This window comes from Macrosteles quadrilineatus, unplaced genomic scaffold, assembly GCF_028750875.1.
Source record: "Macrosteles quadrilineatus isolate MER2022 unplaced genomic scaffold, UCM_ALF_1.0 Scaffold_1__1_contigs__length_201487025, whole genome shotgun sequence".
Taxonomy (NCBI): Eukaryota; Metazoa; Arthropoda; class Insecta; order Hemiptera; family Cicadellidae; genus Macrosteles; species Macrosteles quadrilineatus.
In genome coordinates this window covers 189003772-189027499 of record NW_026542594.1, presented here as the reverse complement: position 1 = coordinate 189027499, position 23728 = coordinate 189003772, and the positions used below count along the sequence as shown (strand labels likewise).

The 23728-nt window shown below is 37.4% G+C and overlaps 1 protein-coding gene across 1 annotated transcript in view; it reads right to left on the bottom strand.

The window, feature by feature from the left end:
• LOC128992449 (uncharacterized) overlaps positions 1–23728 on the bottom strand; it is a 37737-nt gene that overhangs the window by 8508 nt on the left and 5501 nt on the right. The window contains exons 4-6 of the mRNA XM_054416029.1: positions 22249–22351; positions 18176–18390; positions 14452–14588 (exon numbers count right to left, since the gene is read on the bottom strand). Of these exons, the coding sequence (XP_054272004.1) occupies positions 14452–14588; positions 18176–18390; positions 22249–22351 (455 nt within the window). The remainder of the gene's footprint in view (positions 1–14451; positions 14589–18175; positions 18391–22248; positions 22352–23728) is intronic.

The window sequence follows — 23728 nt, the reverse complement described above, 5'->3', positions numbered from 1 at the left end:
TGAACATCATAGAACAGAACCAACTTGTTTAATTGAAACAGCTGTTAAGATTCATTTATTCCATTTCTCATAAGGTTAACATGAGAAACTCCAGAGCCACTGGGGCGGAGCCCGAGAGTCCGATCTGAATAAAAACAACTTAGTTTTCCTATTTAATGCCTAAAGAATCAGTGTACCAAATTTCAGCTTCCTAGGTAAATGGGAAGTGGGAGAATTAGTGATGAGTGAGTCAGTCAGTCAGTGAGGGCTTTGCCTTTTATATATGTAGATAGGTGAAATACATGGAAATTGACCGTTACTTTCAAGGATTATGATAATTTATCTCATTAGTTAAATAGTGTGATACTATAAAATCTTAAAATTTAAGCTTATTTTATGAGTAAAACAACTCCGCCACAGCAAACCTGCAGACTCAGCAAATTTCCATTTGATTGGATGTTTTATTAAATGTATATAAATAAAATTAGGTTCAACAGGTACCTAGGTTTGCTGTTACAGGTAGGTTATTATAGTGTGTTTTTTTTTAAGTAAAATATCAATAGCTTAGTATAAAATAACATATTTTCCAAGTTTGATCATAATATATCTGTTGTATTAAGTCTGTTCTTTTTATCATATGATTTATTTGTGTTTGAATATGTTTTGTTGTCAGATGATTTTTGTAAACATGTTTTGGTAAACATTGGTTGAGTTTTGAAATAGAGTTTGTTGAAGCAAGATGTGTGATTAATATTCTTGAATTAGAAATAGAACATGGTGGCAGCTAAGTGGTTTTTTTATTGAACAAAGTCTAAAAACAGCCATAATGTCAAGTAAGGGCAGAAAAAAACTAAATACTCGTAGGCAAAGGTATGAGGATAACGGGGAGGACGACGCTCAAAGTGAATTCAACTACATGTCAGAAAGGTATTCTAGAAAGACTGAAGAAGAGTCATTAGGTTTTGCATTGGGACAGACAACCCGAGAAAATAATGCAGTTTTGTGTACTCCTACTCCGATGATAAATCTAACGTTACCAACTCCAGAAACCTTCTCTTTTACTCCGAATGAGTGGCATTCCTGGAGGAATCGCTTTCAAAGGTACAGACAGGGTTGCGGTCTGGATAGCACTTCCAACGCTCGGAAAATCGATATACTTTTGTTTACAATGAGGAGTGAAGATATTTTCTATTCGTTTTCACCAAAATATGACGAGGCTCTTCGGGCCTTTGATGAATACTTTGTGCCAAGACGAAATATAATTTATGAGAGAACAAAATTTCTGAGACACAAGCAAGGGAGTGATCCATCTGAAAAATTCATAAGAGATTTGCATGGCCTTGCAAAAACGAGTGCATGGGGTGAACTGAACGATGAGATGATGCTTCTGGTCCTCATTATTGGTATGAAAGATGACGCTCTAAGTGATGGACTCCAGCTGGACCCTCAATTGACTCTGGGGAAAGTAATTAATGCCTTGCGCCAACACGAGGAGCTAGAACGCCAAAAACATGAACTCGCCAATACTAATGTTTTTATGGTGAATAAAACGTCAGTACAAGTCGGTAAAACAAATTTGTCTGAAGGAGCTGGTGACCAGAAATTCATCGAGGTTGCTATAAGAAAAAAGTGCAGGAAATGTTGTTATAACTGGCACGGATCACTGGCCGAATGCCCTGCTAGGAAAGCAATAGGCCTACGTGACAAATGTTCCGAGATTGGACATTTTTTTCGATGCTGTCCCTCCCGCAAAAAGTGGATGAGAAGAAACAAAAACGTTGTTAAGGAAATCGGACAGCAAGATTCAGACAGAGGATATCAAAAGGTTCCTGAGATTTTCATAGGAAATATAGACAACAGTGACAAAGCCTGGGTTTAGGAGGTAAAAGCAAGCTGTGGAAACCAAGATTTAGGTCTTATAAAATTTAAACTTGACACAGCAGCTGATGTAACCATGATTCCAGTAAGAGTTGTCGGTGATTTTATTAAGACTCTGCCTCTAGGAAAGTGCAAATCCCCTGTGTTTAGCGCAAAGAAGAAAGAACGAATCAATATTTTGGGAACTTTAAGGCTAAGGCTTGAGCATAAGGGTGTATCGGTTTATGATCTTGCATATATTTCTGAGGAGATCACTGTTCCACTTCTTAGCAGACGTTCCTGTGAAGAACTGAACCTGGTGAGGAGGATTTTTTCTGTAGATTCACCTGATATTGACTGGGCTACTAAATATTCTAATTTATTTCAAGAATTGGGAAATATGAAAGGAGAGTACAAGATTGAAATGAAGGAGAATGCAGTTCCTTACACTATATCCACCCCCAGGGTTGTACCAATACCTTTAAAAACCAAGGTGAAAGAGCAGTTAGACGATATGCTTGAGAAAGGAGTGATTGTCCCAGTTGAACACGCGACTGATTGGTGTGCACCAATGGTAGTTTGCGCAAAAAAGGGAGGTGGGGTTAGGATCTGCGTAGACCTATCCAAACTCAACAACAGTGTGAAACGAAGGTTTTATCCTATTCCAAAGATTGAACTTTCATTGGCCGAGATTGCGGAAGCCAAATACTTCAGCAAGATCGATGCGAATTCCGGGTTCTGGCAACTGAACCTTGCAGAGGAGTAACAAGATTATACAACATTTATCACCCCTTTTGGGAGGTATAAATTCCACAAGTTACCTTTTGGAATTACTTCCCCTCCTGAAGAGTTTCAGCGCCGCATGTCAAAAGCTTTAGAAGGGGCAAAGAACTGTTTAGTGCACATTGATGACTGTCTGATATGGGGAAGAACGAAAGAAGAACACGACGAGTGTCTTAGAGCCGTTCTAGAGAGAGTGCAAACTAATGGAATCACCTTACAATTTTTTTAAATTTAATTGCAACTATTTTCAATAAACTTCCTTTGTAAGAATGTTCGAGTAAATGGTGCAACATTTTGCAGGTACGTTCAACTAACTGACCAATGCTATCGATTTCAACTGATGGCGTTTATTCAAATCGGAACATTATGTGTGGCAATGTCAGCTCCAAAGCTTAGTTTGGTGAGTTTAGAGAAAAAAATTTGTTTTTTGAAAACCGTAATCATAAATCAATAGTCTATCTGAAATAGTGTATTTGACTTTGGATGGTGAAGGATGAGGGTTCTTCACCAGATATGCCCAAAACGCTGATAGTTTTATGCTATATTTTGAACTGACTGTAAGGAAATTTGTTTTTACATACCACATTTAATCAAAACCGTGCCACAGGCTTCGTCTGTAGTGGCAAATAATTATCACAGATAACATTGTCTGATGTACATTTTTATTTTACTTCTTGAACTTTAAACACTGACAAACCAAATGAAAAGTGATTTACAGCACATTAACTAAAAACCGCCATAAAAGGAAAGCCACAATATAATACAAAAGTACACTCTTTTTTGGACATCTCAAGTTCAACTACATTTACTTCACCCACAAAATCACTGAATACATTGTTTATTTGAATGCAGTATAAATTGCTAGTGTTTACCAAGTTAATGTTAAGTTTTCACTAATTTATATAATTTAGTCAAATTTGTTATTAGGGTAAAGAACTGCTAAAGCCTGAATACATCATTAGCATAGAGGAGGTGACTGGATACCTGATAATAATCGGCGTACTCAATCATATAGGACAAACCCTTCTTGACAAGGTAAAAGTGTGTTTTTCTTTTAAAATATTTCTTTATTCAAGATGGCCATTGGCTTTTGATACTATTAGAATTCTAATCATATTGTTTAATCAGTTGTTAAAAATAAAATTAATTGGTTTAATGATGAACTTAAAAAGGCTAAGGATTTAATGTTAGGCCTAACACTACTAATATTATTGCTGTTGTTTTACAATGTTTACAGGAGCATGGAAAGGGACAAATCGGGCCAGGCTGAGGCAGCACATAATTCTTATTTGTTTTTTAAAGACAGTACAAAGCTAAGATAAAGAAAGCAAAAAGACGAGCATATTCTTATTTTATTGAAAATTCAAAGAACAAATGTACGGCTGCTTGGGAGGTAATATCTAAAGAAACTCAACCCACCACATCTACAAGAAAAATTACACTCAATCCAAATCAGTTCAATCACTTTGTTGTTGAGTCAGTCTCTGAAATAAAAAAGAACATACCTGATACTGACACCTTGGCACAAAATCTAGTTAAGTCATCACAACACAATGCACTGTGTTTCATTGGGCAGTAATAACAGCGGAGGACGTCATTGAAACTGTTTCTACAATTTTTAATTCCAGGAGTATTGATTTTTTTTGGATTTCTAATTACTTGCTCGAAGCATCGTTAATCATATTTACGAACCATTGATATTTGTCTTAAATCAATGTTTAGTTCATGGGTATTTTCCTGATTTATTGAAAATATCAAAAGTAGTACCTGTGTACAAAAAAAGTGAAAGATCTCTACCTCAGAATTATTGTCCAGTATCCATTGTATCGATATTTTCGAAAGTCTTTGAATCCCTTATTCATTCTCAACTTGTCAAACGTTTTGAATTTAATGGTCTTCTATGTGATTGTCAACATGGTTTTAGGGCAAAAAAAATCTACAACGTCTGCTGTTTCTAGTCTGGTTAATAAAGTGCTAGAGTCTTTTGAAAATAGAGAAACAGTCTCTCTTAACCCTTTCCACTCGGATTAGTTGACCCCTTGTTGTCCCATACGCTTGCATTTATTGCCATGCAAAAAAACATGTTTTAAGTTTTGTGTACATATACTGACTAAAATAAATTATTTGTTGTACTTGAGGGCTTGATTCTTATTCAGCATAAAATTGTACACAAGTAAAACAAAATATCAAAATAAATATACCCATAAAATATTTTTTGTGTGGTCATAATATAAAAAAAGCAAAATAAAATGTACAAAATATTTTTTAGGAGGCTTTTTAAAAAACGTTAACACATTTTCAGGATTTGTAAAACACTTTATCAACATTAGTTATCTAGTTGCCAATTCAAATCAGCTATTACAAGAAGGATTAGGTGTATTTTTAATGAAAAAATGCATTTTCAAACTTAGATTTTTTGGTGATTTTGGTCGTCATGGTTACTATTTACACTTCTCTATTCTTTAATCCACAGCTGACTAAATAAACTTACAATTATTTTTCAAGCTACCAAAGACATGTAAAATGAATAAGGAAATCATTAAGTTTGTATTCAACACAAATTCAAAACATGCAAACACTATATAAAAGGGATTTATTAATAAAAAGCCGATGCTGAAAATGTCGCGGCGGCCGCGACATACGAGTGGAACGGTCAGACGTGAATGTCGCGGTAGCGGCGACATACGAGTGGAAAGGGTTAAGCTTTGTGATTTAAGCAAGGCTTTTGATTGCGTCCATCATAAAAACATTTTTAACAAACTTCGATACTATAATATCTCAGAGAGCTCTCTTCAGTTGCTGCAATCTTAAATCTTATCTTTCAAATCGAACCCAATATGTTTCAGCGAATGGATGTCAGTCTTCAATACTAACCAACAATACCGGTGTTCCGCAAGGTTCTGTTCTTGGGCCATTTTTATTCACTGTTTTCATTAATGACTTTCCATCTAACGTTGCCTCTAAGGTATATATGCAGATGACACAACCTTACTATCTTCACACAGGAACTTAATGTGTCTTGAGGAACAAATAATAAGTAGTGTCTTCAACACGCACAAAATTGGTTCTCTTAACAGGGAGAAAACTCAAAGCATGTTGCTTGGTTTGGCTCATGTTGAAGATTATCAAACTGTTAAATTACTGGGATTTTTTATTGACAACAAATTGAATTGGAAGTCTCATGTTGAGTATGTGTGGAGAACAATTTAAAGAGTTTCTTATCTCATGTGAAAGCTTCGGGATTTTGTGAGTTTTGAATATCTAAGGGTGGCTTACTATGATTTTTGTCAGTCCCATGTTTCGTAAGGCATTACTCTTTGGGGTTTTTTGTGTAGGACATACTTACAATACAGAAAAACATCATTAGGACAATTTTTAGGACAAGTGACACTGAACATTGCAAACCACTTTTTATAAAACTCAAAGTAATGACTGTTATTAATCTTTACATTCACCACATTCTCATTTATACCAAACTACATATTACAGATTTCAATAATAGAAAAAATTCCATAGTCACAACACAAGAAGAAAAAACAAAATTGACCTTCCCCAGCACCGATTAGCAAAAACAGGAAACTGCTTCAAAATTAACTACGTGAGATTTTTCAATAAACTGCCTGACACTGCCCGATTTGTGACTATGAAACAATTTAAAATTAAATTATCTGAGTGGCTTATTGCCAATCCTTTTTATAAAATAGAAGATTTTTTATCATATCCTGTTATTATTAACTTTAAGATTTAATTCATGATATTGACTGTTATTGTTATTATTGTTCACCTCTATGTATCGTTACGTTACTGTTAAACTAGTAGTACGCTTATTCTGCGCGTAACGGGATGAGTGAACATGAGCGCAGTAGTGAAAGAGTCCACCCACGCCAAGCCTACTTACCGGTGTCACTGGTGAACACAATGTTATTTGTATGAGCAAATCAACCAAATCTTAGTCAACAACAATCCTAAATTCTCATCCATTAATTAACCAAAGTCATTGGTAATATACGTAATGGATTTCCAACAGTTATCGATTGGAGGTAAATCCATCGTTCCTGTACAACATGTCTTTTGATTAAATGAAGCCTATTTCCATATTTGAGGCCTATCATAAAAAACTAAGCCAAACTGAACTAATCTAACTTAACCTAATTGCCAAAGCACGATGTAAGGAATCTCCTAAAAAATATCGTATGCCTTACAATGATGATTTAAAACGATACATAATTATATCATCTAAAAATGATTAAAAATCCAATATATGTTTATCTAACTAATGAAGGGTTCCCACACTCCGGACTGCTCGCCTCAACTACTTCCACCACCACGTCCTACGTCGTAAACATGTTTCCCTCCCTTCCTATGGCATTTTAGTATTGCAGGTACATTAACCTAACTGTCACAAAGGGTCCCCACACTCCGGACTGCTGGCCTCAACTACTTCCATCACCACTTCCTACGTCGTAAACATGTTTCCCTCGCTTCCTATGGCATTTTAGTATTTCAGGTACATTAACCTAACTGTCACAAAGGGTCCCCACACTCCGGACTGCTCGCATTGACTACTTCCTTCACCATTTCCTACGTCGTGGACCTGTTTCCCTCCCTTCCTTTAGCATTTTATTATTGCAGATAAATTAATCTAACTGTCACAAAGGGTTCCCACACTCCGGATTGCTCGCCTTGACTACTTCCTTCACCACTTCCTACGTCGTGGACCTGTTTCCCTCCCTTCCTTTAGCATTTTTTATTACAGATCCATTAATCTAACTGTCACAACGGGTTTCACCCTCCAGACTGCTCGCCTTGACTACTTCCTTCACCACTTCCTACGTCGTGGACCTGTTTCCCTCCCTTCCTTTAGCATTTTATTATTGCAGATACATTAATCTATAGTCACAAAGGGTTCCCACATTCCGGACTGCTCGCCTCGACTACTTCCTTCACCACTACCTACGTCGTGGACCTGTTTCCCTCTCTTCCTTTAGCATTTTATTATTGCAGATAAATTGATCTAACTGTCACAAAGGGTTCCCACACTCCGGACTGCTCGCCTTGACTACTTCCTTCACCACTTTCTACGTCGTGAACCTGTTTCCCTCCCTTCCTTTAGCATTTTTTTATTACAGATCCATTAATCTAACTGTCACAACGGGTTCCCACACTCCGGACTGCTCGCCTTGACTACTTCCTTCCCCACTTCCTACGTCGTGGACCTGTTTCCCTCCCTTCCTTTAGCATTTTATTATTGCAGATCCATTAATCTAACTGTCACAAAGGGTTCCCACACTCCGGACTGCTCGCCTTGACTACTTCCTTCACCACTTCCTACGTCGTGGACCTGTTTCTCTCCCTTCCCATAGCATTTTTAGAATTGCAGATACATTATTCTAACTGTCACAAAGGGTTCCCACGCTCCGGAATGGTCGCCTCGACTACTTCCTTCACCACTTCCTACGTCGTGGACCTGTTTCTCTCCCTTCCCAAAGGTTTTAAGAATTGTAGATATACATTATTATAACTGTCACAAAGGCTTTCCACACTCCGAAGCGTTCGCCTTGACTACTTCCTTCACTACTACTTCCTACATCGTAGACCTGTTTCCCTCTCTTTCCATAGCATTTAAGTATTATAGATATATTAATTTAACAGTCACAAAGTATATCCAAACTCCGCACTGCTCACCTTTCCGCTTCCTTTACCACTCTCTACGTCGTGGACCTGTTTCCCCCCCCCCTTCGCATAGCGTTTTAGTATTACTAACATCTTTGAATATTTAATATTCAATGCCAACATTAAATTGAATAATGTAAAAAGCTGTTTTGTTCTAAATATATACATATATATTTTTAGTTTAAAGGTGAATTTTAATACTGAACATAAACGGTATATGGGTATATAACTGCCGATTAATATTGTAAAGTTCAATTTATTATTCAGAAAGTTGTGAAATTTAATTAACTTAAAAAACATTATTCTGAAACCTGTGAAATTATAATGATATATATTCATAGACGCCAAACTGTTTACTCCATGAATGAAAGAGCTTAGAGTATTTCTCTCTGTCTTAGGTAGACAACAAATTTGTTGGTCGCAAAACGTAAACAAATAAAAAGAAGAAGAAGGTAGCTCCTAATGTTATTCTTATGGGACGAATTTAAAAATGTTTTTAAGGCTTTTATAATTACTACTGAGCGGAATCGTCTAGAATTTTAATGAGGTCTTCCCACTGGTGTCATAATTACTTGTGCAAAATTTGAACGCTATAAGTGCGACGGTTCTTGAGTTTTTGGTGCGAACACACAGACACACTCACAGACAAGCGGACAACTTTTCTCCGACTCCGCTATACACGATACATAGATTCGTTCACTTCGTTCACTCATCTATTAGCATTTGTAGGCTAAGTATGAGTAATTATTGCTAGAATGTAATGTATTTATTTAATTTATTGACTATGCCAATGTCTGTAAGTATGGATCAAAGGCAATAAAGATTCTTGATTCTTTAAGTTTTAAAAGGTTCTGTTCAAAGGTTCTGCTTGAGTAAGCTCATGTTGACTTAGCTTCCTCTGAATTGTTTCAGATAAGAATTAAACATTTAGTTAACAGCCCCGCACACACATAAACGACATAAAAATGGGATCTGATTTCTCAATAAAAAATTAAATGTACTTCCAATATACAAAGTCATTGACAATTTTTCACAAAAGATGATCAATTCAAAATGTTTCTTTACCAACTATGATTTCTTATTGTGACGCATAGCGGCACGCTATATTTTTTATAGTGTGTGCAGTTCGCGAAGCCGGGCTGCATGTTCATCTCGTTGCCTGCCGCGACTGCATCAATGCTCTATCCCCACCTTCCTACTCTTGTCCTCCTTCTTCGTCAACCGTCATCCGTACAGAAAACAAGTCCGTAGAACCCCGGGCCTTCTCTTCGATGTTATGGATAAGTGACCATAGTTTAATATGTAGGAATTAAGTAGGAATAATGGCTGGCTAAGTCAGGAAACAAGCGGGGAGCCTTTCTGGCTCACCCGACCATTGAAATGTAGGAAATAAGCTCTTAGCTGGGTTCGCTGCCCTTAAGGCAGCGAACCTTCTCAAACCTGTTAATTCAACCACATGTCTCCAGAATGTAGCTTAGCAATTATCAGTCAAATTCATACATATTAGCCATTCAGTATTCAATTTACAAATTATTTCCCTCACTCATCAATATTAGTAAGAAATTATCCAAGTTCAGTTCATAGTCGGAAGGATAGGTTAATTTTTAAATAGTTAGTTCAATTAGTGCAAATCAAAGCTGGCTAGGCAAGTGTTCTGATCTGGGTAAAAGGTCTCCGTCCCTCTGGTCCCCAGCAATCTTCCTAATTTTATTGGTAGCAGATTCAGCACGCTTACGTTAAGTTTGGTCCAGACACACCAACTCCTAACCTATTGCATTACCCTGTTTATTCCCTCCTGATTACCCGAATTCCCTCCTCAATACCATACCATTACCCCCCATCAGCACCCCCACCAACGGCCCCCGGCTACATAGAGCTAGTTAGAGCTTCTACACGATTTGAATCTGCCTGAACCCTTTTAAGACACAAAGAGTGTAAAAAAGTTGAAGATGCAAGTAGGTGTAGATTTAAGTTTAAATAACCAAACATATTCATACTACGTTTTGAAATAAATGTAGCGTATATTAAAAAACGTTTCATGGAGCAGGCTAAACTTATAATTTCATTTTTGCAGTCTGAGTCGCTCAGGCAAGCGCTGTTCAACTGCGACTGGACCGACAAGCCTCACAGTTTGAGGCGAGGACTTCTCATCATGCAGATCATGGCGTCCAGACCTCTCAAACTGACCATTGGTGGCATCTACAACCTCGGTATGGAGACATACGGCAATGTGAGTTAATTTGTAGTCTTCTTGAAAATAAAACAGTTGTTTTGAAAATAGTCGCCCGAGACTATACTAGGATTGACAATATAAGTGTAAGGTATATAAACCTATTTTATATTGTGATCAATTAATCCTGGAGGCAATGCTGGATAAACAAATATCTGGTAACTAAATAGTTGCCAATTGTTTACAGTTATGTTCATGTTATTAATTTAATAAATTATTTGTGATAGCCTATAGTACGAATGTTTGATAATTTACTTTTTTCATATTGTTTAGGTGCAGTGGTAGAGCATTATGACAATGGTAGATGTGTTATATACTATAGAACTAGAATACCGTAAATTTAAAGAACCAAATTTTCTCAAACCGTGTCCTCCCCCATTGAAAACGCAGAGCACGAGTAACTGAAATAAGAATTTTATAGACCTATTGTATGAAGGACAGGTAGGTACCTACTCTGCTAATAATCTTAAAGATTTAAAAATACCCCCGCCGCAGCAAACCTGCCGACTAAGCGAATTTCCATTTCTCTGAATGATTTTCAATTAAATCTATTTAAATAACATTGGGTTTAACGAGTACCTAGGTTTGCTGCCACAAAGAAACTAAAACTAATTTTTATAAAATAGTTACTTGTTTTGACTTTTTATAGTAACAAAACATTCCTCACTTTGCTTACACTTAACAAAACTTCTCAAATGTTATTAAAGTAATATTATTAAAATAATTAAAGTAATATTTACATTTAAAGAATTAATTAAATAAGAACGCCTTCGCAAAGAAAACGCAACTACAACACGCTTCTGTATTGCGGGTATTGCATTGACTTTCTGCAGGCGTTTTAATCCGTAGGCAGCGCCACCAGCGTTGCCATGCAATAGCATAGCAACGCTGGTGGCGCTGCCTACCGATTGACAGGCAAAGCTCTCTCAAAACACTTAATGCTTTTTACCATGCGGTTGGCATTCTGGGTTATAGTAGTACGTTTTCTGTGGTAATAGCTACTTCCCTATAGGGAAATTCGCTAAAATTCAAGCACAGATTTCACATCAAGCATCGGCATATATTTATCTACAGTCCCACTCGACTTAAACGTAAACAAAAAATGCTCCCCATGCATTTCTTATGGGAGTTAAATTTGGTTTTTCTTTTCCGAGTTCCTTTATGGCTCTTCTACCCGACCTATTTTTATGATTGAGGTCTCAAATTGAAGGTATGCACGCACAGATTTGCCATCAAGCATCGGCATAAAATTATCTATAGTCTGACTCGGTTTATACGTAAACAAAATTTGCTCTCCATGTATTTCTTATGGGAGTTAAATTTGGTTTCTCTTTTCCGAGTTCGTTTGGCTCTTCTATTTCACCAGTATTTCACTGTATTTCACCAGTTATAATTATATAGGCTAATCCTATATATTTTGGTCTAAGACACTTCAGTGAAATCCCGGCTTACATTTGAGCTATTAGTGATTCAAATCGGACGAGTTTCAAGCAAATGCAAGGTGAACAACCAACATATAAATTATTATTCATAAGGTATTTCTATGATTAAAAATCAATAGCTCCAGTATTATTTACTTTTCATTATACGTTTTAGATTCAAAATAATCAGGAAATTATAGGCTTTAATTAGAATTATTGATCGTTTGCTCAATAGCTTGATAGCTCAAGATACTGTATTCAGTGGCAGATCTAGAACAGTCACAAGGGGGGGGGCGAACCAGGGGGTCTGGGGGGTTCGGGGGTACCCTCCCAAAAAAATTGGTGTAAACTATAAGTCTCCAAAATGGCTGTTTTATACAATTTCTTTGTCCAATGTTAGCATGACAAATTATTATTTGCCATGTGTATGCACTACTGTATTACATGAAGTAAAAAATATATGCATATGTATGCCCGAGGGGGGGGGACGGTCGCCCCCTTTGCCCCCACCCCTCTGGATCCGCCACTGACTGTATTACTCAATCAAATATTTGATTATTTCTTGGATATGATATTTATTTCAACGCTGAGGAGCAGCATGGGTCCTCTATATTTTAATATACTAAACATATGTATTTTTTCAGGTTATTTCAGCCCTATATTCATACATCAGTTTGATGCAATCTCTTCACTAATTATATCAACATCTACTTCATTTTGAGAACGAAGATGATTGCTGCTTGGTTTAATAAATAAATATATAAAATATTTTATCTCATATTGCACTTTAGATTGTTGAAAATAAACAAATGTTTGCTTGCTGTACTAAGGAAATCTTGAAGTTTTCCTCTATATTGTGGTTGACCCTACTCTGTGTCTGAAATACCCCTTCCGCAACAAACCTGCAGACCAAGTGAATTTCAATTTGTCTGATTGGGTTGTTAATAAAACATTTCCGATTTCCATAATCAAGACATCTTTGCTCCTCATTGAAATAACATTAGATTAAACTATTACAAGATCTGCTGCCAAAAACGTTTTTCCACCAAATTTTAATACTGTAGTATAGAATGAAATAAAAATTTGCCAAATTTGATCAACATGCATCTATAAACAAGCGAACTATAGCAGCAGTGTCAGTTCCAGGGGGGGGGTACAGGAGCTAAAGCCCCCCCCCCCCCCATTGGACCCTACAAGAATTAATTTAAACATACATTTCGTCCTTATAACACGCAATATTATAAAACAGACAGCAATGTAGTTTTTACCAAATTAAATAAGCAATAGTAGGATTAGTATAAAGCCCCACACAGATAAGCTTTGTGGGACAATAGCACGACAAATAAAACAATATTAGGCCTACGCTATGCAAAGTTGTAGTTTATATAGTCAATGGTTGTACGCATCATCCGATTTTTCCAGCAGTCAGCGTGACAGCGAGGACGGGTAAACAGCTGATTTTATGTTCCAAGTTGTCTGCTAGCTACTATAACTAACACAGTCATCAGCGGTAGCGCCAGTAGCCTATAATTTGACACTATATCGTGGGTTGTCTACTGTGACTAGTTTATAGCTGCTATTGACTAGTTTAAAAACATTTCATGTAGTAAGGAAACTGTGACAGATCTATGCAATGGAGAGAAATATAAGGTACTTGCTTGAATGACATATAACAGGTGAAATGGGACATAAAACCCCTCGATAAACCCAGTTCCCATGGTCCGATCATGCTGGTTTGCAAACTCATTCAAGTTTCACCTTCAAACCACATTTTATCAAAATCGGGCAGTTATTGTCTGATGTATAGATAGATATATATAGTATATGTATACCTATATATAAATTTGAACAAATGGTGTTTTTGGCCTCTGGGGACATCAAAATTAAAAAGAAATTGTGAAAATCTGATTATTATGGGTGAAATTAATAATAAAATTTCAAAACTCATTAAAGAACCATGGATTAGTACCTTTTTTGTTCTTTTCTGCGCCATTGGTATTTTTTATTTTTTAGAGGTGATGAGCAATATTCAAAAGCATTAAGGGAAAGCGGTCCAAACCCAAATGCTTTGTGGGCGTGCCAAGAATGAAGCCCGTCCCTCCCACACCTAACCAGAGTGCAAGCGGATTCAGATCAAGATTTTCGGCGCTTGGATAATCTGAGTCAGATATTTTGTTGGTGGCCACAGTGGAAGCAGGAAACACGCCGCCAGTACTGACTCGGTTAGCAAGGAAACAAGTCAGTCGTTGTTATGGAATCGTCGAATGAGGAATCAACGTGTAAAATTATAGCGTCTGAAACTGTTGTGAAGTTACAGCCAGTGAAGTTACAGCAAATCCCCCCCCCCCCCCCCTCTGAATTGGTATTCTTGTACCAAATTTAATCTAAATCGAACCACAACTGTAGTCTGTTGCTACAAATACACACAACATAACACACAAACATAACTTTGAAAACCACTTTTTTAGTTCAAGGTCTTTTTTTAACCAAACAGTCTCAGAGTATTACCTCCAACACTTGCTCCCCACAGCTGTCACGTCCAGCGGAGTGTAACGGTTTTGCAGGATGTGAAGATGCCTCAGTCGAATCTCTCCTAGCAAGTAGATCACTTCTGCTCCCAAGTTCTGCGGACTAATCTCTAGCACCTGTAAGAAATAAATAATGTCTATAACAGGATGATATACCCCATAACATTTTGTCACTTTTAAAAGTGTCACATCTTTCACTCTCAAAAAGGCTATGCTTTAATTTTATCATATGGTAGGAAAACTGCTACACTTTACGATAATTACTTGTTTTTAGAAAACTAGTAAATCTAAGTGTTTGTCAGATCAGTGGTTGAGCAGTTGAAAAGACGTTCCGCTAAAGCATGGTATTGCATTTGGAATGTCGGATTGTATCTTGAGAATAAAATTATACAGTCTAACCTTGATATAACGAACCTCGATACAACGAATTCCTTGATATAACAAATTTTTTTAAATCCCCTAGAACTCTCCATAAGACACAATGTATATTTTACCTCTACATAACGAACAAACAATAACAACGACCTTGATTTAACGAATTTTTCATGATTTCTGCTAAAATAAGACACCTCAATATAGCGAATTTATCATTGTCAGAACCTCTACATTGCGAATTTAACCTCTGCATAACGAATTGTCTACGTCTTTCCCTCAATATAACAAATCCCCCACCCCATTATTGTTTTTGAAAAATCTGTTTCTTTATCAAATGAAATCGAAAGGCGACGTCATCGCTTGCGCTAACATTCGTCTGCTCCGTTTTACACAGCTTTGTCTGCTGTCGCTGCGTGCGCTATGTTGCAACTGAGAACTGATTTCATTCACGAGGACTGAGATGACGACGTAATGTTTAGTAAGCTTTGATTGGGCGATAAGTAACTATGGTGAATCGTACAATTTTTGGATAAAGAGAAACCTAAGAAAGGATATAAAAACAAAACCAAAGAGAAAGAATAGCAACATTGTTATTTTAACATTCCTTTTTCGAGTGTTTTTATTATCTTTAAGTTGGCTATGATTATACACTTTTATAATTACTTATCTAATAATTGGGAGCGTTTCATAAACTCCAAATTTCACAAACTCCACGCTTAAAATATTAAATAAACAGAGCGGTTCATAACCTCCAAATTTCATAAGCTCCAAATCTATAATATTCAAATAATCACTGTTTCACAATGTCCAAGTTTCACAAACTCCAACGTTTAAATATTAAATAAACAGAGCGGTTCATAATGTCCAAATTTCATAACCTCCAACGGTACAGTCTGGGCCAGAAGCTTCTCTAGTGGTTGCCACAGTCAGATAGCAGGCACCGTTCGCCAGGGCGCTCAACTACTGATTATACGTACATTTTAATGATTGAAGAACACTCAGATGTGTGACTCAAATATGTGTTAGCACACAATGTGCAAATCAAATTTACATTTTAGCGAATTTCCCCTATAGGGAATAAGCTATTACCGTAGTACTCATGGTAAGACCTCGTCCCGGGACCGATTTACTTTTTCATTTTGAGGTCCCTAGAGACCAAAAACACCATCAGTTATACATATATTTATATGTGTGTCCGTTAGCGCGATAATTCGAGCAAAAATCATCCGATTTTGATGAAATTTGGTACAAACTTGTAAACCTACGTTTATTCGAACGAGTTCGCGAACCAGCATGATCGGACTATGGGAACTCTTAAGAATATATACTTATACTCTTAAGAAAGCAATTACGGAGCAACAATGATACTTCATGTTGCGCCGCTACAACAGTAGAACGTGTAGCGCCTACATACCTAACCACGGCAACCTCTGCAGCGACTTCTGGCAGAGACTGTACCGTTGGAGCTTATGAAACTTGGGGGTTATGAACCGCTCTGTTTATTTGATATTTAAACGTTGGAGTTTGTGAAATTTGGACATTGTGAATCGGTAATTATTTGAAAGTTATAGTTTTGGAGTTTATGAAATTTGGAGGTTATGAAACGCACTGTTTATTTAATATTTTAGACGTTGGAGTTTGTGAAATTTGGACATTATGAACCTCACCCTAATAATTTATTGTTTTCAATACGATTTGTTTCAACTAGCAACACCAATGCTATATATAGTTAATGATTATTATTGACATTCCTCTGTTGTGATAAATCAGTACCTTACTGTAAGTAGCCTACCGACCTATCACGAGCAGTAGCTTACAAAACTTTCTACTACTGTTTTGTTTTGTTCTTTACATGGTTTGTGACTACGCAATAGTGTTTGGCTAGGTTTTAGGAGGGTTAGAACAAGCTGTGATTTTAAACTTACAGTTTTTTAACCTGTACCAAGGTCAATGCCATTGTCATGATTGCGCAATATTCAAGATCCCTCCCCTTTATTATGCAGGATAATTTAGGTTCTACTGTACAATGTAAACACTGTACTGTAAAGTATTGTAGCCTATGCTACTTTAATTGTGTTTTAATGATGTCTAATCCCGACCTATATTAACCGACGCTGGTTCTGAACCTCAACTTAGCGAAATTCCTGCAAACATAACCTCTATATAACGAACCTCGTTTTAACGAAATCCTTGATATAACGAATATTCAGTTCGGTCCCTTCAGATTCGTTATACTGAGGTTGGACTGTAATTGTATTTCACCATCCAAAAATATGTTGGTCTAAAATAGGGTAAATCATACAGTGAAAAACACAGAAATGTATTACCTTTAAGCATTTGGCGAACACCCTACCATCGAACCAACTCTGCTGCTCCTTCAAACTCAACATTTTACGTTTCTCATTTTTCAAGTGCTACCGTTTTTTATGAATTTGACAACCAACAATTAAATTGTGTTTGCACTAGGAATAGTGCCAATGCGCAGAATAAAAAACCACTGGTAAAAATCCCCTTGCATAGCAGCTACTAAATTGTTGTTTTAAACATTCTATGAGAACTAAAATCGTATGACTGATCGATGACAAAAAGGCCAGACGTGTATGCCTATTACCTACACAGCCGAAGTATACATAATTGAAACTGCTCAGTCAGTTATCCCTTCTCTGTGTTAAGCATAGATGTAGAGTTGAAGATATTGGATATCCTACTAACTCACTTGTGATATTTTTCAAAAGGACTGTAATCCATCCTCTTGACTTTGACATGATACCCTCGCTGACGTACTGTGTGCGTGTAAAGCGCCGCTACTACTGGGGACAGATTTTTGAGTCAGTCATGAATCAGACATGTGCTGCACAAGACCTGTTGGTTGGTGTGAGACATACCATGTAATTGAACAGGCTATGTGCACTGATACTAATCCCTAAGCGAAGAGGTTATTATTATTAAACATTCTACAAAACACGAGTGAGTAACGGAGGTGGTTTCTTTAATTCATTTTGAGATATTTTCAAAATGTTAGTGGTTATTGGCGTACGGGATCGTTGGGTCGTTCATACTGTATTGATATCTCCCTTTTGTATTCCAGCACGGGCCAACCCTACTTAAAACTATGTGACATCAAATTTGACCTCAGAGCCACTAACATCAATTTGTTTTCTTCTGAAGACATTATAATTTTATACTAAACTTGCCACAGTACATCAGGAAAAATATATAAATCATGCAAAAGACATTAAATTTATCTTCAACTCCATATTCAACTCAGTATTATGAGACATCAGTGTGTAACCTGCCTAAGCCTCACAAAAGAGGAGTGTTTGACTGACCTGTAGGTTCAAGAACACCCCCACATGCAGCAGTTGACAAGCAGTCTTGGTAGGGTTGATCAGTTTCAGTCTTTTGAGAGTCTCAGTCTGGTTGCAACACACTTGGTCCAGCAGATACAACGCCTCGTGATGGTCCAACATCAGGTCGATTAGTTCTAGGTTACGCAGCGACAACAGATTTCCCATCAGCCGCTTCAAAGCCTCTAGTAGTTTGCCTAAAAAAAAACCAATCCTATATATAATACGAGTAAAGTTTGAATACTTGTCAACTCGATCTGGGAATCGGCTCTAACAAAAACGTTTATATTTACGGAATAACTAAGTTCTGTGTCAAAAATAAGTTCTAGACCAGTGGTATAGCCAGGAAAAATCTATTTTCGCCATAATATGAGTACAAACTTTTGAAAATTTAACATTGGCCTTATGAGAAAACATTCTGCCATTATTGTCATTTTGTTTACATTTTAAGACATAACGTGACGTTCTGTACCCACGGGCACCTCAGCTTGCGCATGCACATATGGCCTATTTACAAAAGACAGTACAAAAGAAAAGGAGTCCGATGAATATCATTAAGCGTTGATTAACAATACAGTAGAGTCCCGCAAACTCGGCACTCGATAACCCGGCAGTCTGGATAACTCGGCCATCACCTGGCTCAGAAAATTAGTGATTTTTTGAGTCCGAGTTAAACATGGGCTCAAGTCAAGGCATTTGCAACTCGTACCAAGGATTTGTTGTACTATATCTGATGACTTAATACCTACTTGTAAAATAAATATAAATAAATAAGGCAGCTAAAAGGAATAAAAGTTGTATTGTTCTTATTTTTAACCCTAGTTCCCGATAACCCGGCATTTCACAAACTCGGCACCTTTCCAGTCCACATTACGCCGAGTTTGCGGGACTCTGATGTACTCCGATTCGCATAATTTCTGGTGGCCTTACTGAATTATTCCAAGCAGATTATTTCGTTTAATTATTGTTATTAGTTTTGTGGTAAATATTAGTCCGGAGTGTGGTAACTGTTTATGACGATTAGATTAAGGTATCTACAATCCTAAAATGCTATGGGAAGGGAGGAAAACAGGTCCGCGGCTTAGGAAGTGGTGAAGGAAGTAGTAAAGGCGAGTAGTCCGGAGTGTGGGAACTATTAATGACGATTAGATTAAGGTATCTGTTATCCTAAAATGCTATGGGAAGGGAGGGAAACATGGTCCGTGACGAAGGAAGCGGTGAAGGAAGTAGTAAAAGTGAGTAGTCCGGAGTGTGGGAACTGTTAATGACGATTAGATTAAGGTATCTGTTATCTTAAAATGCTATGGGCTGGGAGGGAAACATGGTCCGTGACGAAGGAAGCGGTAAAGGAAGTAGTAAAGGTGAGTAGTCTGGAGTGTGGGAACTGTTTATGACGATTAGATTAAGGTATCTGTTATCCTAAAATGCTATGGGAAGGGAGGGGAACAGGTCCGTGTCATAGGAAGTCGTGATGGAAGCAGTAAAGGTGAGCGGTCCGGAGTGTGGGAACTGTTTATGACGATTAGATTAAGGTATCCACAATCTTAAAATGCTATAGGAAGGGAGGGAAATAGGTCCGCGGCGTAGGAAGTGGCGAAGGAAGTAGTAAAGGCGAGTAGTCCGGAGTGTGGGAACTGTTAACGACGATTAGATTAAGGTATTTACAATCTTAAAATGCTATGGGAAGGTAGGAAAACAGGTCCGAAACGTAGGAAGTGGTAAAGGAAGTAGTCAAGGCAAGCAGTCCGGAGTGTGGGGACTGTTTATAAGGATTAGATTAAGGTATCTGCAATCTTAAAATGCAATGGGAAGGGAGGGAAACAGGTCCGCGACATAGGAAGAGGTGAATGAAGTAGTAAAGGCGAGCACTGTGGAGTCTGGGAACTGGAAACCAATTGTAACAGTTCGATTTCTGTATCTGAAAGTGAAATACTGAAATGCTATGAGATGGGATGGAAAGATGTCCAAGACATAGGAATTAGTAAATGCTAGCAGTGCGGAGTGTGGGAAATGTTGTTGGCAATTAGATTAATGTATTTAAAATACTAAAATGTAATGGAAAGAGATGACAACATGTCCACGACGTAGGAAGTAGTAAAGTTTAGCATCGCAGAGTGTAGGAACCGTTTGTGGCAGTTAGATTAATGCATCTCTAATACTTAAATGCTATGAGAAGGGAGGGAAACAATGACGTAGGAAATGGTGAAGGAAGTAGTAAAGGCTGGCATCGCAGAGTGGGGGAATGATTTTCCCCGAGCAAAGCTCGGTCTCCAGGTACTGAAACTATTAATTACAGAAGGATTTTTGGTATCCAACCCAGAGAAAGAGAAGAGCACTTTTAAAAGAAATTAGTACACGAGTACTGTGAAGCTAGTCATTATACTCTATGTTCACTGTGCAGTACATCAAGTGTTATGCTAACAACTAACAAGATTACTGGGAACATAATTCCTATTGGTTGCGTAAACTAACCTCGTGACCCTTCTAAAGGTGCTAAAATACATTTTACTCTCTTTTGTACTTTAAGCTAGATTGGTATTTTGGCTCAGTAAAGACAGAGTTTGAATAGTAATGAAAAAGCGTACGAAAAAGTTAAAAATAAAGCTTTTCTCGAGTTATGATGTTTTTAGGTTTGCTGATTGGCCTACTTCCGTTTGAAATACAAGGTGAGCCTTTGAATTACTGCATGACGAACAGATAATTGAGTATAGGCTAGCAACATATCAAAACTAGTGAGGCAAAAAACTGTTTTTTAATACAAACCATGGTATCAGCTCACCATTTCTAGAATTCCGTCCTGTCTATCATGGGATTTTTCCTGTAAAATACTTTCATGAATAGAGATGATTTGTATTGTATTGTATTGTATTGTATTGTATTGTATTATATTGTATTGTAATCTTGGCTTAAATTGGCTAAGGCTACTATCTTTTCTAATTAGATTTGAAAAATAACAAAATGGGCTATCAGTATTCCAAACATCACCATCATCATGTTCATCATGTTTATCAGTATTCCAAAATTTCTATCGAGAAGAAGTTGACTAGATTTGTTGCAATCACAACATTGTCAAAAGGTGTGCAACAGGACAAATCATCAGAATAAATACCATGACATGTTTTATGTCATGTTTGAACATAACAGAAAACAAAGACATAACAAAAAACCAACAACAATAGCTATCATAATTTATCGGTCCCGGCGACAGCACTATTTATTTATTTTGATGTTTTGTATTGCTGGCTCAGTTGACAAAATTGTGCAATGAAACTGTTCAGTGTCTTTGTGATGTCAATTTTGGACCAAGGATGGAGGTGGGATAACATTTTGTGTCACAAAAGGAGTCCAAAGGCTATGGATTTTTAACACGTTCCCTGCTGATCGCTAGATGCCGGGACGGCGCCAGGAGCTGAACTAACGCTCGGCCGCTGCGTGACATTGCCGCCGATACACTGGATTACAGTAAAAACAACAGTAATTATACTGGATTGGATGGCAATGTTCTGCAATAAAACTAGCTTTGGACATAGTACTAAGTGATTCTGATAGATAGCAGCACTACCCAGGTTACAGTCGGTAAAGTAGTGTCGCTAGTGTGCTGGCAGGAAAGAGGTGAAACAAAGCCCTGTTCCAAACGACCCTGGTGGGGATTTTGGGAAACTATATTTTTTATTGTCAGAAAAGTACGTCCCCACGAGCTGCAAAGAAATATAGGACGCTTGTGATGAGCTGGCTTATCCATAGCAACGTTAAACAACAATGAATGGTGACGTTCCGGAACGTTCCTAGCTCCTGGCGCCGTGGCCCGGCTGACGTTCCGGAACGTCTGTAGCAGCGAACGTGTTAAAAGGAAAAAAGTAAACTGTGTGCAGTGATGTAGTGGGAGTGAACGCATGGACAAACTGTAGGCCTACCCACTTTGCTTTTTTTCCAAAAATCCTATCTAGACAATGGTGATCATTACTACATTAGAAAATTCACCACTACACTACTTACCATGTAAAATACTATTACACAAACACTCTGTTCATGGCTATTAATAATGAAAAACTCACCTCCGGTCCCGTAAAGTCTTCTGTTTCTCTGGTGATCTTCCTCTCTTGGGTTCATGTTGCAGGGAAAAGTGTACTTCAGAGTATGGATCAGGGACCCTACGCCCTAGAAACAATAAAAAAAATTATGTAAATCAAAATAGTGGAGTAAAATTACAGTGAGTGGTTCGAATTAATTGCATTTTTGACCCACAATGGAATACATGCCCTTGTAAATTTCTTTAAATGTGACTTGGTCTAGTTAGGATACTGATATAGATTTGCTTGGCTTTTTGCTATTGAAACCAATAAACTTTGGAGCACTAAAGAGAAAATAACACTGTTAACTAAGTCAATAAAACTGTCTGTTGCTTGCAAGAAAAATTATACCTCATCACCTATCTGCACTATAACCACAGCATGCAAAAAAAAATGTAGGCTTTGTTTTAGTAATAAGTTTTTTCCCAATGCCTGGGAATATCTCTTGCAATCACACTCTTCTTTATACACAATAACCTTAAAAGAAAACCAACAAAACGGTGTTATTAAATGGAAGCTAGGCCATAGTTGGAGGCCATTAGTTTTTTTTTCAAATTTCCCGCTTCTCTACAAAGTTTATGTTAAATCTACAGTCTTCTCTCAGTCATCGAAAAATCACGTACAATTTTCAGTTTTCTCGGTTCTTCTGACTTTAATCTTATTTAGAACAAATAGCTTTTTTAAAATTTAAATACTTATTAATTTTTTTTCCACAACAGATGGTCTGGTTTAGGTGGAACTCAGGTGTGGTTGGATTAAGCCAGTCAGCGTCCGTCACTAGTGTGTGAGCACGTGGTTTGCCGAAAGTTTAAAAACTTAAGGGTGGGGTAGGTTGGCAGCAATGACAGTATTGCTGTTCTGCAGAGTTGCCAAAGCGATGGTGATTACCTTTAATAAAATTCTCTTATCAACCCCAGATACCTTTGATTCGAAAATTGAAAAATTCTCATATCAGTCTCGGGAATAAAAAAGTCCTCTTATTCCTACAAAACAGTACGGTTGTATTATTCCGAGGATTTAAACAACAATGTAATTATGCTCGCCCTGTTAGTTTTTTCCCTATTAGAACTCTTTACTTGTACCCTTCAATCCATTACAATGATAATGTATTTACAGAGCGTAGGGTAGGTTGGCAGCGCTACATTCAGTCAGACAGAAAACGCCGTTGCATAAAGGGTTCCATTAGATCCTATGTAAAAAAAAAAAACTCCCCGACAGAAAGTTTGTCTGGTAATTCAGAAAAATCCCTGGACTGTGCCTCACTTATCAACACTTAAGAATCACTTAACTTCACCTCTGTATTCTTGAATTTGGCTGGAGGCTCGCACGCTTGCTGCTGTTCCTCTGACATTTGCGGCTGAACTAAAGCATGACTCACCTGAGCGGCGTTTTTGCGAAAATCTGTTTTAACTTGGAACCATGACTTGTGACGACAATCATACTGTGGCCACCCTCAACAAATCTA